At 38.7% G+C, this 21480-nt stretch overlaps 1 protein-coding gene across 1 annotated transcript in view; it reads left to right on the top strand.

Moving 5' to 3' along the window:
- The window catches only part of mical3a (microtubule associated monooxygenase, calponin and LIM domain containing 3a), a 132770-nt gene that overhangs the window by 88181 nt on the left and 23109 nt on the right, over positions 1–21480 (top strand). The window contains exons 29-44 of the mRNA XM_062035332.1: positions 1360–1555; positions 3650–3882; positions 4083–4175; positions 4636–4788; positions 5185–5247; positions 6139–6213; positions 6281–6394; positions 6485–6567; positions 7992–9981; positions 10069–10163; positions 10464–10640; positions 11635–11685; positions 12516–12623; positions 16913–17006; positions 17781–17831; positions 20022–20072. Coding sequence (XP_061891316.1) covers positions 1360–1555; positions 3650–3882; positions 4083–4175; positions 4636–4788; positions 5185–5247; positions 6139–6213; positions 6281–6394; positions 6485–6567; positions 7992–9981; positions 10069–10163; positions 10464–10640; positions 11635–11685; positions 12516–12623; positions 16913–17006; positions 17781–17831; positions 20022–20072 — 3627 coding nt within the window. The remainder of the gene's footprint in view (positions 1–1359; positions 1556–3649; positions 3883–4082; positions 4176–4635; positions 4789–5184; positions 5248–6138; positions 6214–6280; positions 6395–6484; positions 6568–7991; positions 9982–10068; positions 10164–10463; positions 10641–11634; positions 11686–12515; positions 12624–16912; positions 17007–17780; positions 17832–20021; positions 20073–21480) is intronic.

Below are 21480 nucleotides of genomic sequence, written 5' to 3'. Positions count from 1 at the left end.
AAGCTTAATTATTTTGTGGATGTAACCTCTAGTGGCCTGTCACTGCTGAATTTTAGCTCAACGTCTTCCTGTGTAATAAGTGTCTTTTAGAGCCTGCTCTTTGATGTGTTTCTGTAACAATAACTTTTACCACAACCCACCTTACTGTGACTAAGTGCCTGTTTCAGTGCTTTTGTGAGCTTTACCTTTCCCCCCTCCTATCAAATCAGCCTAAAATGAGTGCCTCTGATTGGAGCTTCTCTACTGCTGCCTTCTTATGCATCCACCAACCTCTCATCCCTTTTAAATAGCTACTTCTGCTTACTAGATTTAAATTCTTGTGGCAATATTTGCATGGCCATGGCATTTATTGTTAGATGTTGAAACCAGAATAGGGGATTCAGACTGAAATAATTACAGGCCTGCTGCAGTACAGTATGTGGCAAGTGTAGACTCATAAATTAAGTAATTACAAATGTCGTATGGGTAGGAAACTATCCAACCAGATGACTTTTAATAATTGTTTATTAAAGCATAAGACGTGAATGTAGTAGCCTTTTAACTTAATAGTTTTAACTGAAAACAAATCTTGACTGACATTTGAGGTTTTCATTTTCAGCAGATGTGGTCTGTCGTCTGTTTGAATGCTGCTGTTCAATTTTCATTTTATGTCAGCTGATTATTACGACTCTTAATCTCTAAATTTGTCTCGGGGAAAGTATAATTTGAAACGGAATGTCACTAAAACAATGATAATAATAACCTTACCACATTAAATTACACTTTTGCTGTCTCTCACATGGAGGTCAGGCACCATATACACAGCAATTCTGAGCAAGTGAGATGAGAGATAACAAAGTGGAATTTTGATCCATTCCACTTACCGTACATTCTTAAGTTAAACAGCGATTTTAGGATTTGCTTCTTCAGGATGGGAAAAAGGCAAGGCATCCACCTTGTACCAATACCGTGCTGTGCTGTACTGTTTAATGATATTTATTTTGTTTTAGTAATCATATCGAATGCAATAAATGCAACTATAGAGCTACAGATTGGTGTGTTTTTGTCAAGTTTTTCCTATATACAAGTTTGTGGTGATAGTGGTTGGGAACAAAAGGTCAAACTGTGATGATCTACACTCACCTGTGTTGACTTGCACAAACACACGCACATAGTCATTGTACACTCTAATGTATACTACTAAATTAAGCCTTGTACAAACCGAAGACATTATTCATGTTTTATTTAGAATCATTCAGAAATTATGCTCACCCAAACAGTCATGCATTGCTTTTATCTGCTGTACTTTTTTACCTTTATGCCCTCTCTGATGTCATTATTTCACCTGTTTCTTTACATTGTTTTGCTTCTCAACCACAGTGCCGGAGGTCAATGGCCTGCAGGAGCCAAGTTTGGCGAAGCGGCTTCGCGCCACACCGGAGCGCATTGAGCTGGAGAACTACCGACTGTCTATGCAGAGGGAGGAGGAGTTGGAGGAAGTGCCAGAGGAGACGCTGGCAGAACATAACCTCAGCAGTGTTCTGGATAAAGCCACAGATGTAGACCTGGGATCCAGGTAGCATGATAATGATTTTTTACGGCTAACGACTACTTAGTGCCTTGCAATTGCGAGGTGTAGGGCTGCACGATTTTAAGTAAAACACCTAATTACCTTTTTTCTCTCAAGATTGCGATTCGATTTGCGTTTTTATATATTACACATAAAAATGCATACAACTGCGAAAATAACGAATGAAGGAAGACTTTTTTTTTTTTTAGACTGTCAATCAACATATTCTTACACATACTTACATATAAGCCACAGGTGTCAAACTCAAGGCCCGGGGGCCAGATCTGGCCCGCGACATTTTATCTGGCCCGCAAACACCTGGAAATGATGTGTCAATGAAGTACTGAATATTTTCTCACTAAATGTAATGGATTTTTTTATTTTGATAGAAAAAATATATGTACTGCTTGAAATTGCATGCCTTTTAAACTATAATAGTATCCATTATTGCAACAAATAGGACAGTATGTTATTATACTTTTTAAAATGTTTTGTCTAAGTAAAAATAAATACTTAAATATCTGATTGACTTATGATTTTACAGCAAACTACCCATCAAATTTATAAAAATGACAATACATTTTACAGTGTTCTTTACAGCATATTACTGTAAATTGAAAAAAAACTACAATTTTTTTGCATTAAAATTATGTTGATTGAACTGCCAGTTTTTGACTGTAAAATCTACGGTTGTTTTTTTTTTTTTTAACGGTGTATTACTGTAAATGGAAAGACAGTACATTTGTTTTTACGGTAGAAAAACTGGTAGCTAAATTGCCAGAATAAAAAAAAAACATGTACTTTTTTTCCATTAACAATATAATGTTGTAAAAAAACGATGTAAATTTAACACAAAAATTCTGGCAATTAAGCTGCCAGCTTTTTCCGTAAACCCTATAACTATAAGTCACTTTCTATATCGTTCAAGATTTACGGTACTGTAAAAAACAACACTGCACATCACGTTGGAGGTGTAATTTAAAAACAACACTGCGAATAATATTGGAGGTTATAGTTTGGATGTTAAAGATTTTTACAGTATCATTTGGATAAGTCCGGCGGGCCGGATTGGAAAGTTTAGCGAGCCATGTTTTTTGCCCAGGTCTGTTTTAGACTGTCAGTCAACATATTCTTGTTTCAAGGCGTCACATATTAGAACAATATGCGATAATTTACTTTAAAAGATATTTGGCTTTATGCAGACAGAATCAGAGCTTTTGTCTACATCAGGGGTCTGCAACCTTTACTATCAAGAGACATTTTGCCGCCTCTTCCACCAAAGAAAAATATTATAGAGCCGCAAAACGTAACACAAATTATAAACATAATATTTTATTTTACTGGAAAAACAATCTGTACATGTGAAATTAAACTGTTTTTCCTTTTCTCTTTTATTTTTTTGGCAAGTATTCATGGTTAGCTTACCCAAGGGGTTGCACACTCGAGAAGCTGAACTGAACACACAGGCTTCCAGTCTCTTTTACTTGTCTTCCGTGTGCCTGCGCGTAAACACAGACTCACAGACAGTCGGAAACTATAGATTAAAAAAAAAAAAAGGCAATCATGAGCCAGAAAAAAGGAGGCAGAAGAGCCGCATACGGGTCCAGAGACCCTTTGGTACATACACTTTTCAAATTTTCTTTTAGTCAGACAATATTTTCGGTATACTGGATGGAATTTTTACCTGACGTGTTTCGACTCTTATCTGGAGTCTCTTTCAAAAGGGTCACCTGACCACTGTGATGTGTTGCTTATCAGCTCTTCGTAAAGGCGTGACCAACCTGGTAGACTTGACAAGTCTGTCAGGTAAAAATTCCATCTAGTATACTGAAAATATTGTCTGACTAAAAAAAAAAAATTAAAAGTATATGTACCAAAGGGTCTGCAACCCGCGGCTCTTCTGCCTACTTTTTTTTAGTATATAATTGAGAAGACGTAATGAACCTTTTTGAGCAACCCTGGTCTACATCATGCTCTTAAACTGAAGAAATAACTGATACAGATTGATAAATAGTTGATTTGGCTGTAAAACACCACTGGAACAATCTAATAATGTGCCCTCCTACTTGACCTAATACTTTGAATACCATGTTCTTGCAGCAGCTCAGAGTCCGACACGGACGAGGAGGACGAGCAGGAGGATCAGGACGATGTGGAAGTTGAGTTAGAGGTAGAGGAGCAACTTCCCAGCTCCTCAGACCTTGGAGGGGTTCCCTGGAAGGAGGCTGTACAGCTCCACGCTAAACTTAGGGGTGACGCCTCCGAGGATGAGGCTCTGGCTGAGCTTGATGAAGATGGGGAAGAAGATGAAGATGATGATGAGTCAAGTGAAGGTATATTTGTTTTTCTCCTTGTGTGACTTCATTGTGGTCTATAGTTTGATTCCATCTGTGTGTCAGGAGCAACCAAACTCGTAATTATGTTCCAATGTCTCCACATTTCTGGTGTCTTCATGTGTCTTCTTTTTCCACTTCTTCTGTTACACTTTGTGTGCAAATTGTTTTGGCGGGCCTCTGTCTCCCCCTGCTGGCAGAGGGGGATTACTGCCCATGGGACAGGGAGCTCCAGTCAGGCCTTTGGCTGGAGAAGTACCTCACAGATGAAGACCATGTTGGTACTTTTAAAGGTAGCAGCAGAAACCGCTTATGGATGTGTTTGCAGTTATGTTTTATAATGTTCCCTGCTTTGGGTTGCAATAATTATTTCATTTTGTCTTGTTTTTCGTGTGTTGCAAACACGTCATTGCTAGACAATTACTGTTTAACGCTCAAAACTAATCAAATAATTTCACGCTCGTTTCCCCCACAGGCACTGAAGTTATGGTTTAGCATTGTCAATGAATTGGTGTTATTTTTTTCAACCTTATCTTGAATGTTTTGACTTTTTTGCAGCCTAATCTAGTGCATGCCACTACTGCTCTTTGATGATTTCTTCTTCATTCTAACTTCCTCTCTGCCTCTCTCTCACTCCCTTATTATTTTTGTCATGTCTTTCCTCTTGTTGTCCTATTTCTATACCCTCCCTACCCTGTTCTGTGACTTGTTCTTCGTTTGTCTGTTCAAATGTACACTGGCCACCTCATTTAGCCAAGAACCTACAAATTCAACAAGTCCTGCAGCCTTTGGATCCTCTTGAAATTCCAGGTGTAGGGGGAACATGTCAGGCCTCGGAGGAAAACAGGAGTGGCCAGCTGGCCTCAACCTCCCAGCCCATTGAGCCCTCGCAGACCTTTTTCACAGGTAACCCGAGGATTTGAGGCCTGGGGAGGTACTTTGGGCTTACCCAAGACATTTAGCCCTTTCTGGAATAAGTGTGGCTACTGCTGTCATATTTGTGTCTGGATAGGAGGAGACTGCTCCCTTGACTAACCTCCTTATTGTCCTCAAACATCTGATTTTTATGTTTTTATTATTACGTTCCTTTTTGCCTGGACTCTAATTATGTGTTTGATATTATAATTTTTCATTTTGCAGACATATTGGGTGTCATCCCCATCCCAGTGCACCGTGTAACACCTCTTGTCAATGCTTTAGAATTTATTGTTTCGCTTTGTTTTTTTCATGTGTCTAATTACTTTACTGTCTCTCCCCTGACACCCATCCCTCGTTGTGCTGTATCTTCTGGTTTGAATGTAGCCCCTGTCCACACATCTGCGCGGCACGAAGCAGTGCGAGTCTGGTTGGAGTCAATGTCTGGAGGTAGCACAGACTTACGAGGGATTACGGCATCCCGTCTTAAGACTCGTATACATCTATGTCTTTTGGCTGGCCTATTGCAGCATGCAAAGACTGCACACACTCACAAGCATGCTTGGAAGGCTGTCATTTCCAAGACTTCAACTTTCTTATGGCCTACTTGTGACCTGTGTTTCAACTTGTCTCCGCACCCTTTCCAACACCAGAAAAGTCCTTCCGCTTTTATTGTCCTTTTAATGAAACACATTACGAAGACATATTAGCCATCAACGCCTGCAAGCGTTTAGCATTGCGGTGTACCCTAATGGGTGATGTGAGAGTTATTTGGTTTTATTGACGTTTATAGCGAACATTTTTTTTGCACTGGTTTAAAAGATTTATTCTTGCTCAAATTGGGTGGTCGTTATGCATGCACTTGTACAATTTAGTTGTGTTCTTAGCCAGTATAGTAAAATGTATTGCAAGTTTCATACACTGAAGACTTTTTCCTGTTACTTTATTAGAAGTTTCCACCGCTGTGTTTACATGTGTGATGCATTAATGCTTCTAACTCATGCTATAATGGTTTTGGTTTTGCCTTTATGCAAAAAAGTGGACAATTGCATGACTTTTGTGCTTCTTCTCAACTCTGCTCTTTGAGCATAGTCACTAACTTATTAACAATTCATTATTTTATGCAAATGTTTTTTCGAGCAGGAGTTGGGTTTTTGGGGATTTTATCATTATTTTACAACTGCATTCTGTGCCTTCATTAAAGTTATCGGTTTTCCCTGACTGTTTTTTCAACCTAGCTGTTTAACCAAAACATATTTAGAAAGAAAGAATTAAAAAGAAAAACTGGAAAAAAACACTATACATTTTGGAGCTAATTTTATGTCATTTCTGTAATGACAGAGCCCTGTGAAGATGATGATTTGGAAGCAGAAGCAGATAGTCCCGATATAGAGCCTGGGACTGAAATGGATCAAGGTCAATACATTTAATAATTAACTATTTTTCATAGTGTCATGTTAAAAACTCTCACATTTGATTTTAGATGACATCCCCTCTGATGCTGAAGCGGAGGCTCGTTTGAACCCATCAGTGCACACTGAAGCTGTTCCACAGGAGGACAATATATCTGACAGTCTGGCAATGCCTTCAAATATTGGTATATAGCACTTACCACTACATCATACCTGGGACTTAGTTGCTTTAATGTGATTAATGCAGCATCATTGCTATTGTCAAATGTATTCAGAACCACCCAGCACTGAACCCATGCAAAAAGAAGATAATGCTGTCTTATCTCCGGTCGTACCTTCACCAGAGCCTGACAAACGGGTAAGATCATTTCAATGATCATCCAGTATGTGTGTCTTTAAAAATAAATGTAAACCAGGCTTTATTTTACTGCTGTCAAGTGATTAAAATATATTTTTGATTATTATTAAGCTCTGTACAACCGCTAATATAATTAATCTCACCTTAAAATGCTGAGAAAAGCCCTCAACTTGAAGTTTTTCATGAAAATTATATATATATACATTATTGTGACGTATCAAAATATTGATGTATAAACAAAGAAGATAGCTTTTTGAAGTATTTTTAACAAAGAAGATAGCTGTTTTAAGTATTTTTAACAGACTTAAAGCAGATCTAATTTTAGCCATTTATTAAAATAATAGATTAATTTAAAATGCTGCAGTTATGTGAAAAAAAAAAACACTTGAGAAATTTAAAAGCAAAGATTGAATGTTGAACTTGATGCTTTTTGTTTGCTTCAGATAATGTAAAATAAATTAAACAAAGCCTTTAATAAACCGATATAATTTACAGGAGAAGATCAACAGATATAATTGTTCATCATCACAAAATAAAGTGATGAGGCCAAAGAGGACACATTATGCTTCTTATTTGTTCTTCATGGAAACCAAGCACTTTTTATAGTCTAAGTCATAGATATTCTGATATAGAGTGCTCAAAAGTGGAGTGTTCTTCTCCAGTTTAGTTTGATGAAAAGTTATTGCCATGGCTTGCTAAATTGCGAACATCTTCACTGCTTACGTGAACCGTAGCTGCAGTGCGACTGCGTATTTGAGATGCTTCAGTGGGAAGCAAACTGTTTCTTACAAAGAAGGCATAGCACTTAACCTTAATCAATGGTGCTGTCATAGCGTTTTGGAAAAGTCAATTTCACATTCATTGGACCAACAACTCAGGAGAGTCTCGCTTCAGAGAAGAGAAGAGCCAAGAGCTGAAGACTCCCCTACTCACCCTCCTCCGTTTTGCTCGCCCAACTACAATACATACACTACGCTGTGTGACTGACCACCCAACACGTCAGGGCGCATAAACGGGGCGGCGTGGGTCGGCTGTGCCAGCAACTTGAGGGTTCCTGGTTCGATCCTAGCTTATGCCCTCCTAGTCACATCTGCTGTGTCTTCGAGCAAGACACTTCACCATTGCTGTCGTGGTTAGCCCCTTGCATGTCAGCTTCCGCCATCAGTGTGTGAATGTGTGTGTTAATGGGTAAATGTAGAAATAGTGTCAAAAAGTACTTTGCATGTAAAAAAGCGCTATACAAGTATAATCCATTTACCATAAAGGGGAAGAGGAAACTTGTGGAGTCGCAGGCATATAGAGACAATAATTTAGAGATAAAAAATGTGTTTAACGCAATTTGAAAACATTACGTGTTAAATATGACTTTAATTAACCACAATTAAAGCGATTATATAACACTCCTACTTCATGTATTCTTTCAGGCGAAGTTTCCAGAATGCTCTTTCCCAGAACCAGTGGTTTCTGAGGAACCGAAAGTTGAAAGGATTACACCTTCACCAGTGTCCAAGAGCCCGGTTTTTCCTTCACCTGCATCTGTCCTCAATCCTTCCCCTTTCACCTCTCCAGCGGTTACCTATGTCAAGGCCCCTGTTTCACCCCTCAACATCGGCTCTCCGGTCAGTCCAGCTGTCAAGAGCCCCATAAGATCCCCTGTAATAACCCCTGTTGGATCCCCCATCCGCTCCCAGCCCACCCCACTACCAGAGACATGCACACCTACGTCACCCATCTACCCCCATCGATCAATTTGCCCTCTCACAGGCAACCTACTTTCCCCAATTTGTGCCCAGCCTTTGCCCTGCCAGGAACCTTCATCACCGCAGGCCTCCGATTCTCCAGTCAGATCCCAGCCTATCCCAAATGTTACTTCAACACCGATGGCCAGAATTGACCGAGCTTCACCTGACCATTCACAGTCTGAGGACCTTTCAACTGATGAATCTTTGTCAAAAAAGACTGATATCATTGAGGAATTTTGGTTAAAGAGTGCAGAGATCCGAAAAAGTCTTGGTCTGTCGCCTTTAGAGCGCAGTAGTAAACTATTTGAGAAGAGTGATGTAAAAACGCCAACACAAGACTCCAGCCCTGCCAAGACCCAGTCTCCGGAAGTGTTAGAGGACCCGAAACCTGCTTTAACTGGGCGTACTGTGATTCGCAGACTCAACATCACTCTTGAGGGTCAAGTCATTACTCCAATTGCTCCTGTGGAAGACTCTGAAAAGAAAGAACTCAGCCGCAGCTCAGGCGATGACCTAAATGAGAGTATGGCCACAAGTCAAACGGTAAACAGTGACAGCTGTAACACCTCTGACTCCATCATGCTGACCCCACCCTCCAGTCCACCACCTCCTGTGCCTGCTAATCAGTCCCCTGCGATATTCAGGCAGCAAAAACATCAGGTCTCTTGGAGCAATGGGACAGAAAATCAGCCACACGAGCATGCCAAAGAACTACCAAAAGCAAAGACTCCTGTTCCTGCACAGCGAACCCAACTGAGTCCTGTATCGGCACCTAAACCTGCAACCAGGAAAGTGCTTATACCACCATCAGATTTAATTGAAACCCCAGTTGTTATCATGAGGGAGAAAAAGAAGCCACGCTCGGAGGAGTTGAGGAAGTCCTTTGTACAGACAGTGGAAGAGATTCCATTCGCTGATGATGTGGAAGAGAACTTTGATGAGCGGACACCAGAAACCAGTATGAATAAATTCTGCACACCACCTACTAGCAGGGCCAGAGACAAACCTCCTTTGCATCTGGCTTTAGCCATGGAAAATGGTAAACCTAATATCCCTGTCAACTCCGCCTCTAAGACACAGCGGGCCACTCAATTCTCTCCAGAGGCCAAAGAGATTGCTGAGGAGAGGATGAGAGCAAGAGAAAAGTCTATCAAGAGCCAAGCTCTCAAAGACGCAATGGCCAAGCAGCTAAATAAAATGAAAGAGTCAAACGTAGAAGAGGGTGGCTCAACAAAAGTGGCTTGGAGTGCTACCCCAGAGGTTGTCGGGAAAAGTAAGAAATCTTCAGTATCTCCAAAGACATCTGCAGTAAAAGCTCTGGAATCAAAGAAGGCTGAGACTCTACCCGAGCGTCTCTTCAGTAGCAACAGGAGTCTGGACAGCTCTGTGGCGTCCTCTGACAGCTCGTCCACGAGTAAGAGCAAGAAACGAAGTTCACTTTTTTCACCTCGCAAAAACAAAAAGGACAAGAAGGCCAAGAACGACGGCAGCCGACCCTCTGGGACAGACGAGACACCACCCAAACACAAATTTTTGTGGAAGGCTGTCTTCTCAGGGTACAAGAAAGACAAAAAAAAGAAAGACGACAAATCATGTCCCAGTACACCATCGTCCAGCTCCACCACGCAGGACTCTGGGAAGAAGAGAGCCTCGCCTCTTGGAAAGTCATCAGGTAAGTCGGTGTGGTGCTGGACAAACCTTGAGTGTGATAATTGTGATTTTATGTACTTGATTTTGCTCCGCTTATCTTGTGTGGCAGACATGAAGACCCGCAGAAACTTGAGCTTTTCTGAGGATTCAGATCTGTCCTGTGACGACGTACTGGAGAGATCATCCCAGAAATCAAAGGCAGATGTAAGTCAGTTGGGAAGTTGCATCTGAAAGGGGAGATCATTCTGACAGTGTGCACTGACCTGATGTTTTGCCTCCACTTAAAATGTTGAAGTGATGTATCTTAAATCATCTTACATTTATTTAGATGACTCAGTTCAAAAAGGCTCTTTTGCAAATCAGTGTGGTTTGTAAAATGTAGTTGTATTTGTCAAACATTAACTCCCAGACATATCATCAACACTATCAGTGCCTCTTGTTTCTTTTTTTTTCTTTTTTAGTTTTTTTAAAAACACTTTCCTTGTAAATAATTCCCATTTCTAGCGACATACGGACATCTTTGACCTAGTATCAGGCATGCAGATGGAGGCATTGAAGGAGGAGAAACTGGACAAGGAGAGGAGGAGGGAATTCAAAGAAAAGAAAAGAGTGAAAGAAATGCATAAACAAAGAGAACGGGAAAAAGTGTGTGATCGTGAAAAGGGAAAAGACGATGAGGAGGTATTTGGCAGGAGAGATTAAATGGTTTTGAATTTCAAGCTATAAATATTTTTTATATTTTATATTGTCTTGCTTAATTTTATCAGTTTAAAATAAAACTAGGCTCATCTTAAGAATATTCCCCAATATATATTGATTGTATCCACTATGTCAATAATAATGACATGAAACAATTCAATTATATCCTGTCTTGAATCCTAATGTTTATGCCTGAAATTCAAATTCCTGGTCTCCCCTGCTTCACTCTGTTTGTGGTGGTGTAGATAGACCCTGCTGAGTTTAGAGCCAGAAGCATGTGGTTATTAACCGTTGCAAACAACCTCCCATACTCTTATTATATTCTTTGAAACGAAGAACAAGTTGTCATTTACATTTTGATGACTTTTCTCCAATTACTGTTATATTTTGGGTGTATGAAAGTGCTGACACTAGCAGTAAATACATGCTTGCTTGACCGCATGTAATTCAGCCTAGAGGAGCTTTGTTTACTTGCTAGAGTTTTGTCAGTGTTTTAGATGAACGTGTTCTCACGAGATTTAGGAGGATTTTATATCAAAAGAGGTCAACTAATTGGTCAAATTTTTTCTTCTAGTTTTTCAATTAATTTTGCAAAATTATTATTAAGCAAAGTAGTGTAACATGTGTTATGGATTGTGTCCTGTCCTTAATATGCTTGCGCATTCATGTACCTGGAAAATAGTTTTCGTATGATTTCCAACTAAATTCTCGTGAGGTCAGCTAAGCGCATCTTAGTAAAAAATAGCAATTGTGTTTTTATATTAACACATTTTAATGTTATTGACTAATTACATCTAACTAGCAGTGAATTACCAATTCTGTCACTGTACTTTGTTTTTGTTTGGGGATATTAACAATGCCTGTCGGTTTAAAGATAGTTGTATCACACAGTTATTTTAATGTGTTTTAACATACTCATTAACCCATTTAATCATCATATGTTTGATTCCTCCTTCTTTGTTTTGTCCTCCCCAAGTCTGTTTATGTCCCTCATGCACTGGCGTTCAAGAGATCGTATGCCTCAAAGGTAGTATCACATCTATTGTCATCCGTAACATCCCCTTTCCCCCTTTCCATATTGTCATCCATAACATCCCATTTTCACCTCTTCCATTCCGCATGTACAAGTTTACTCTATAATAGTATTCGAGCGTCTGGCCTTAAACTAACTGTCCTTTCTGGATGTATGTGTCAAGTGGGATCACGGTGCCCCACTCACTAACACACACGCACTGCCGTCCAACCATGACTTTTCAGCAGCGCTCCACTTTCAGGCCTCAAAGGTGGCCCCTTTCTGACTGGTATGACATTAACCTGCCTATCTGTCACTGCAACTCAGGGTTACCTCCAGTGTGGATGCTGGACAAGCTTTTTCTATTTCTTTTCTATTGGCTCCTGCTTGCCTTACTCCAGCTTTTAATGTCTTTGTAAGTCCAATCTTTGTCATATTGTATGGACAAACTCTATAGAGGAGTTTTCCATGTTTTAGTATGACACAAGGCACAAGAGGTCCAACAAGCTCAATTTATGTGCAGCATTTATTATTTAGGTTTTAATTTGTACTTAAAAGGTGCCCTGTGGAGCTTTTGATCTACGAGGCGTTTGCAAATGAACAATTGTGCATCTCTTAAATGAGATTTAAAGAATATGTGATATTGTATATATGAATTATTCCTGGCCAATCCAGTTTATTTTTCAAGACAGAGCACATAAGTGCTTGTCCACAGTGTTCACCATTGTGTAGCGGACGTAATTCCTTTTCCTTTTAGTGTTTTCCAGAGAGCTCATTGCCCCGTGAAGCCCGCATTACAAGTAAGTTTTTTCTAATCTTGTAACTCTTTGTTGTGGTTTTGCTAGAAAACCTACACAGAGGAAGAGCTCAACGCCAAGCTGACACGTAGAGTCCAGAAAGCTGCCCGACGACAAGCCAAGCAAGAAGAACTCAAGAGGTTGCACCGTGCCCAGGTAATCAGCCAAATCCGTATATACATTGTATTTCTTTTAATTCATTTTTTCTATCTGTCTTCATAATCAATTTATTTGGAATGCGTGTGCTGTATTTTACGTAACTGTTCTTTTTCAGTGTAGCCTTATTAAGCATTCAGCCAGGGGTCTAACCTAGTCCTAATTATTGATGTTGTTTATGTCAGTGAATTTAAAATGCAGTTTGTTATGCGAGTATGTTTTTTATATATATATATATATATATATATATATATATATATAATCTGTGCAACATATGGCAGGTTTCTTACGACCTTGCGGGCTAAGAACTGCCATATCCCTTGGTGAATAAATCCACTCTGGTGGTTTGTGTAACTCATCTGCAGTACTTATGCCTGTCCGCTGTGTCAGCACTAAACCGCATGAGAGAACTCTTCCTTAGCAACTCATAGAGTGCATGGAGGCCGCTTGTTTTGTTCCAACAGGCATTGACAAAGATGTTTCTGGACACATGGCGCAACAGTCCAAAACTGTATGTACTTTCTAAGTACAGGGTATCTGCGGGGTCTTAAAACATTTTAAAAAGTCTTAAATACAACAATTTGAATTTGAGGTGCTTAAAATGTCTAACATTTTCTTAAGGTCTCAGAAAAGGTCTTGAATACGATTTGGAAAAGTCTTAAAAATCTATTTACGTTACTTTTATTTAAAACATGCGTAAACTTCAGTCTTGCTTTTAAATGTTTCGATTTTTAAGGACGCTATAACGTAACTACAAAACGGAATTAAAGTAGGCTACCCGTGCTGCCCGGTCATAATTAACAGTAGTGTGCTGTGCGCGCACAAAACTAAAAGAAAGCAGACAGCAAAGCCAAATTATTTGCATACAAGCTGGGTAAGTGCAAGTTTAACGATTTGTGGCTTCAGAACGATATATTTAATGGATGCTTGAAGCCGGTGGATTGAAACGCATGAAGTGTTAAGGACTTGGATGTGGAGACATTGAGGATCATTTGTAAACATTGCGGTGAAAGTGAACTGAATGATATTGCAAAAGTCAAAAATCTGAGATAAGTCCGTGCCAAAAGATGCTGATATACCACAAATACTTTCACAACCCACACCCCGCACCGCCAAGGAGTGTTATGTGGGTAAAGTGGCGCCAATTGCCAAAGGGAAATGAGATGTTTACTAGTGAAATCATACCATTATTACATACAGTAAGCACACGCTAATTTATCTTTGGTAGTAGTGTATTCACAGCAGTAAAACTATATAAAAAAACAAACATAATTCTCTTATTTTATTTGTACTATTTATTCCAAAATTCCAGGTCAGCTTCTCATGCCTAATCTTTTCTCGAAGTTTATATTGCAACTGACATTAAAAGCTATAAAGGTTGTCTGTTTAGTGTTTACACTCCCTTTATGGTGGGGTGAGGAAAAGCAAGGGAGATTCGCAAATGTCATTTTGTAATGCTTAAAAAAAATCGTCCTTGTTTATTAGCAATATGTTTTCAAAAAAATCACAAAAAACAGATGAACCTGTATTCATACAAACCACATACAAAATGAGCTTAGCAAATTTGAATGTTATCCACATTATTTGCATCAAAATTATGTTTGAGGCTTACAAGTCATAATCGCCTTCTTTCTTTTTAGACAAATCGCTGTCTGCATTCTCTGTTTTTCACAATTTTGTGTGTGCTCAATTCTGACAGCCGCAAAAAAACTGCAAAAGTTAACCATTTAGCTTTAGCAGAGATGCTAACAGTCCCTTTCACAGACAAAACGTTATGGTTATTGAAAGCACTTGATATGAAGCACGAAAACTGTTCTATGGCAAATCTGAAAAATAGGTGCTATGATGTTTGCTAATATTTTTTTCAATTAGTTTGCAAGCGTCTTCTGGTGTATTTAGCTAGTTTAATCATTTAGTCAATGTGAAAGAGCAGTGATTTCATTTTGGACCTCCAATGTTCCTTTGTCGTTGTACTTTTTTGTCCTTATTGATATGAAATGGTCTTCAATTATTTTCATTAATGTGTTAAAAAGTCTTAAAAGTCTTAAATGTGACTTGTTGAAACCTGCACAGACCCTGTAAGTAATAGTTGTGGATGTATCATAGGACCCCTGAACTACTGTATTTCACAACCAAATTCAGTGGTACCTCAGCTTACAAGTTTAATTGGTTCTGTGACGGAGCTCGTAAACTAAATACTTGTACCTCAAATCGATCATCCACATTAAACTGAAAAAAACCCACCACAATTTTAATTGTAATTCATTTTGTTGTTACTTAATGTAACAATAATGTAGAGTATTTACCTTGAACAGTGGACTTTTACACTATCTCCTTCGAGCTGTTTCTCCGTCAAACACATCATCAACTGCTTCTTCATATTTGCATGGATAAATGTCTTCTGTTTAGATGTTATGAATTTTGTCTTGGTGGGTGTTATTACAGCCTTTTATCGACTCATTCTGCTTCATTTTGGCACAGACCTTCGCCATATTTTTTATTTCTTTGATTCAATGAATATCATATGCATATTCTCCTCAACAGTGTCATTCACATTAATTATTTATCGTTCCCATGGTTGGAAAAACAAAGTTATGTGTTGCTACCTGTTAGCTAATGCAAACAAGCAGACACTAAATGTTTTGGGCAGATCTTACTGGGGTTACTGGGACGTTTGCTACACCAATTAGCATTGGGCAGGCTCATGCCTCAAATTTGTGCTCCCCACCGAAAGCATGGACTGAATGTTTCTCAGAATGCCATCATTGCCCTCGTATCAGTGATGTAAGATATCGGTCACCTTTGTGGAGACATTGGTATGATTGTCTTGTTTAAACACTGTTTATTGATGAGTGATATGTTTTTATGTATTGAGTGGTGTATGTTTTTTGCATGGACCTTGAGTCTGATGATAATAATAATATGCTGAAAAACATAACAATTAGCTGAGATACAGCTCATATCTTAAAAAAAGAGATGTGCCACTCATAAGCTAAGGTATGTACCAGTCTATGTACACAGAAATTAAACAATACAGTGCGACTTTCACTAGCATGTCTTTAAAGAACGGATACTCAGATATTCAAGTTTGGCGCCCCGGTAGCCTGGCTAACTTCCATGAAGTTGTAGCATTTCTGTCAAGGATGCAGAGGCATAAGTGAACAAAACGCTTCCTTAGGGCCCCGCAGCCGCTAGGGGGACCCCAAGAGTACATGCACAATTACATTCACATTGTTTTAATACTACTTTAGGGATGTCTTCAGTGCAGCCCTGCGAGACATCCCAAATTCAACAATATGTGTTTTTGCCTAAATTTATATAATTCCTTAGGTATGATATTGGACAGATTGTATTGCTCTCATGTGGAGAGCGGTGGAATCACTGGCTAATGACTACAAGTTTGTGTTCTCGTGTCCTGAGCACAGCAACAAAATATATATGCCCCAATCCAAACTACTGTACCCCTCATGGTGGAAATTAACTATAACCAACAAATAAAATCAACACACGGTCTCACATAACACACTTGCTCATTGAATTTTGTGAACATTATAAAACATGCATATATAAATTAAAATTACAAATATACATCCATTATAGTGCATTATGGGTAATATATGCATAACACTCTCATCACACTTCCCCATGTTTTGCGCATTTTAGCTGCTTGATATTTCTGATTGATTACAAAACTTTCGGGAAGTCGTCAGAGAAGTAAACATGGTATCAGTCGAACTTTCACATACTGTAAATAGTCAATGTTTTATCGTTTACACTTCATTATGAATTGTCACGGTCTGGCGTGGGCTGTTAAAGTGGAAGTAGTTAAAAGTTGTATTGTTGTTCAGTCTGTTATGGCTTGTTTTAATCAATGCAAACTGAAGTGTTATTTTGGTACAAAACGTTGTTACGTCACAATCAACACTGAGAGAATGCCAAGAGTGTGCAAAGCAGTAATCAGAGCAAAGGGGGGCTATTTTGAAGAAACTAGAATATAAAACATGTTTTCAGTTATTTCACCTTTTTGTGTTAAGTACATAGCTCCACATGTGTTCATTCATAGTGTTGATGTTGATGTTGAGCAGTTGCACAACTTCTTTTTATGATACATAACAATGTATCACAAGCCTATTATTAAGTTCCCTGCTGGTGTACATGGTGGCCAGCTATCATAATGCATTTCTAATTTTGGCTACATTGCATCTTTGGTATTTAAGCAAAGTCCTTTACAGCTATGGTGGAGATATCTTTCTTTTCACACATTTCTGTATTTTTTTTTTTACATTTAGATTATCCAGAGGCAGCTGGAGCAGGTGGAGGAGAAGCAGAGGCAGCTGGAGGAGAAAGGCGTTGCTGTGGAGAAGGCATTGCGAGGGGAAGCAGGTAAACACTCCAAATGTTTTCCAAAATGCGTAGTTTTCTTAAACATTTGAACTTTAAACCACATGCGGCATAATTCCTCTTTAATTTTACTTCTTAAGTATTTAGGTGTATGTTCAAACACAAAGAATGTTGTTTGTAGATTCAAACATTAGTTCCTGCTTATTTGTATTGCAGCTGTGCGGGCGCTCCTTTGTGAAAACATGTCTCGTCATAATTGGACACCTATTTGCATTCAGCCTGTTCTACATTAGTATTGATGAATACTGTAATGTGAGCTAGAACTAAAACACAAAAGACAAGCTGCTCCTGTGCAATCATTTCTACGGCATCATTTGAAAACAAACATTAATTACATTCTGTGCAGCACAGTAATTATACATATTTTTTCTTAAGAAATAATCATTCATTATTCTTCATCAGGGGCCATTAAAATATATATAGCATGGAAAACATTATTTGCGTGTCAACACCACTCTTCATTATGCGGTGCATTTTATTAAACAATAAAATATAATACTTTAATAACAGGATTATATGTTATGAGAGTGGTACGATGGTCTTCTTTTATAGGGATGGGATGTGTGTTTCATCCCAATTAAACACAATGAATAACCACTGCATCACAAGTTTTTAACAAGCAAATATTCATAAATATGTATCCACCGATCAAAGGGTGTATTTGTCCTCAGGTAACCAAGAAGCAACTGTTTATTTCCTTCCTCGCCATCAGTTGTTTGTCTGCTTTAACATGTTTACTACTCTACTTTCTTGAAGGATTGTACAAAGGTACTTATACATTACCCAAACAGCACAAAAGAAGATCAGGTATTAGATTCACTGATGTTTCTCCTCCTTTGAATGACATGTGACACTTTCACGTACAGTAGGCTCCATCTGTGGTGACACACTGCAAAAGTTCTCCATCTCTGAATATCGTATTTTCGTCAGTAACATGTCAGCCATCGTCAGTCAGAGTTGCATGCACTCAGGAGAATGTGTGTCCCGACATAGATTTGTGTGTGTGCTCGTTCTGGTTGCATGTCGTCTCCTTCACTGTCTCCAAGCGTTTCTGTGCTCAAGTTTCCGAACAGTCTGAATGTTGGAAATCAAATTCACATTGCTTTGGAGACTGGCAACCTATCACGTGTAACATATTCACAGCAAATATTTGCTTTAGTTTAGCGCCTGCAACAAAAACGTCAGCAACCCAGAATTGTTGTTAAATATTTACACTGTACGGACAAAAGTGTTGGGACACCTTTGAACTTTAAAATAAAACAAGAAGCTCCTCTTAACTTTTTTGTAGCTGTAAAAGCGTACACTCTTCTGGGAAGACATTTTCGATGACATTTGCGAATGTGATTATTTTTGTCCGTTTGTGAGGTCAGTGGTCTCTGAGAGAGGGCCTGTCTCATAATCGCTGTTATATTTTCTGGCCAGGTTTTTCCACACTGAAATTATCCAAACATGTCTTTATGGACACTGTTTGTGCATACGGGGAATAGTCATGCTGAGAGAAGAAAGGACCTTCCCACAATTTGGAAGCATGCAATTGTCCAAAATGTATTTATTAAAGGGAATATGCACTTCTTGTAGGGGGATTTTGATTACCATCCACAATCCTTCTGTGAGACAATAACTCACGTCTTTCTCTTTAATGGTCATTCTGAATCATAAAAAAAACCTGCTAGCAAGAGGTGGCTAGCTAGCACAGCAGGTAAGGAAAACTCAACTATTTTGTTTAGAAAGCAAAAACATCTGAAAACCTCCAACAAAGCTCAGTGTTAAGCAAATCAAACTCTTTTGAAACACTAGGCCACATGTAGCACTACAATAAGTGCTAAACACTAGGCCACATGTAGCACTACAATAAGTGCTAAACAAGAAGTACAAAATACGAACATAATAAAACTCACTTACAATGTCCGCTCTCACTGGAGTTCCGACAGATGTGATGGTTGTATCTTTCAGCACAAGACTTGTGCTTCTTGTTTTAGATGATGATTTCAGCATAATCCTCACTCTTCAGCTCAAAAATGTTTGGATGAAATAAGCATTTGCCGCATCTTCCTATTAATGCCTTCGGGTTTAAGTTGAATCTCAAAGTAGACCAACTTCTCGATTTATGGCCACAACCTCCTACTATACAGGTGTGAAGCATGATTTCAAATCAGGCATTCACTTTTTCGAATTCTAAAGGCGATTAATCAGCAGCAACTCAGTAGCTATCTTGCATTTCGCTAGTGGCTGGAGGAGCAGTATGAGTGTTTTTATGTAACTAAAAGTAGTCATTGGTGTTAGCTCTTACAATAACAATATTGCTATTGCTTGGTTAATAAGCAGGTCACAGCATGTACAGTAAATGATGTGTTGTTTTTTTAAATTTTTTTGAAGGTTTTTAGGCGGAATAAATGACTCCCCCATTACTTGCATTGTTCGCAAACTCTTGCTAGTAGTTTTTGCACAAAAAAGAAAATACATTTATTCTTGTCTCACTTGAGGATTGTGAATAATGGGCAAAATTGTGCCCTTACCCTCTAAGAATAATCACCTCGTTTATTTTATTTTAATTGGGTAATGTGTCCCAATACTTCTGTACTTTGTATCTATCGTGTTGTACTCAAATATTTAACACCCAGATGCTCTTTCGGTTAGAAATAATCAAAAATTCACTCATGAAATTATATAATGAAACATATATCCCTGCTCTGAGTTCTATAACATTTTAAACACAAAAGATAAAAGTCCAAAGGAAGCAGACTGAGCCAGTTTGCAGCAATACAGCAAATCTATGATGCAGTTTGATTATTTTGGAGAATGGTCATGTGCTCATGCACACAAGCCTGTGCATCAGGCAGCGTGGTGAGTACAGAAGGACTCTGTTTGTTCTTGCAGTGTGTACTTAATGTGTGTGTAAGTGTGTATGCATGGCTCGTTTTAGGAGGATTGTTTGTGTGCCCAGTGCGAGGCAGTGTGATAATAACTCATATGTCTAATGTATCCCTGTCGTTGTAGACTATTGGGGAGATTCTAATTACAGTGAAATCCTGGACTTGCATCTGGGCGGTATGTATTGACAAGCTGTCGCTTTTAACTAACCTAATGGCTAACTGAGTCACTCCCCATCGCACCCTACCTATTTTTTTTTATTTGGAGCTTTTGTACCCATCATATCTACTTTGACTGGCTGGCTGGCTGGCTGATTGGTTTTTGCATTATTATAAAACCTCCATCCGCTATCTTCTAACCCTATCCACATCAAAAGTAGATTGGACACAATAACGTTGGCTCTGATTTCTAGAAGCCTATAAATGATGGATGATTGCATGCATAGACTAGACTTGGAATGAAATCATTTTAGGGCAGAAACATTAGCTGGAAAATGACTATAATAATATGACATTAGTATTAGTAGTAGTATTGAGCACAAATGAAGGGTGTCCCGATACAACATTTTCACTTCCGATACAATACCCGTATTTGAGCCTTGGCCTATTGGCCAATACTGATATTGATCCAATACAATATCAGCACGAATGATACATACTTTTTTCATTTTATAGTATGGCGTTTTAGAAAAGGCGTGGTCAAGGGAAATCTCTCAAACAAAGATCAATGATACGTATGGTAAACACTAACCTATTTATTATTAACTGTTTGGGATAGACTTATGCTGTCTTTCAGTTTGCAGATGTCTAGTGGTCACAATAATTTATTAAATTAAGCTCATGATGCCATAAATTGAATGATGCAGATATGTTTGTTACTGGAGGATTTCCAATGTTTCTGCCTTGACTATAAATAGTATACAACTATAATTATTTGATGCTTGTTTGTATTGACAAATGTGTTTTACACTACAATAATGTTCAATTAGGGATTCTTGTTACCTACACTATATTGCCAAATGTGTTTTACACTACAATAATGTTCAATTAGGGATTCTTGTTACCTACACTATATTGCCAAAAGTATTTGGCCACCCACCCAAATGATCAGAATCAGGTGTCCTAATCACTTGGCCCGGCCACAGGTGTATAAAATCAAGCACTTAGGCATGGAGACTGTTTCTACAAACATTTGTGAAAGAATGGGCCGCCCTCAGGAGCTCAGTGATTTCCAGCGTGGAACTGACATAGGATGCCACCTGTGCAACAAATCCAGTCGTGAAATTTCCTCGCTCCTAAATATTCCAAAGTCAACTGTCGGCTTTATTATAAGAAAACTGAAGAGTTTGGGAACAACAGCAACTCAGCCACAAAGTGGTAGGCCACGTAAACGGACAGGGAGGGGTCAGTAGTGATGGGTTGATGAGGCCTCATGAAGCGTTTCGACACATTGCAAAACTGTATTGATACTGTGTCGATACTGTGTCACTAAATACTGACATCTGCTGGACATTAAAAATCCCTACAGGCAACCTATGGACCGACTCAACTGACACTGATTTTATGACTTAGTATATACAATAATA

The sequence above is a fragment of the Entelurus aequoreus genome, linkage group LG24, assembly GCF_033978785.1.
Source record: "Entelurus aequoreus isolate RoL-2023_Sb linkage group LG24, RoL_Eaeq_v1.1, whole genome shotgun sequence".
Lineage (NCBI taxonomy): Eukaryota > Metazoa > Chordata > Actinopteri > Syngnathiformes > Syngnathidae > Entelurus > Entelurus aequoreus.
Note: the sequence above shows the minus strand (reverse complement) of the source record. Positions and strands in the feature narration are given on the sequence as shown.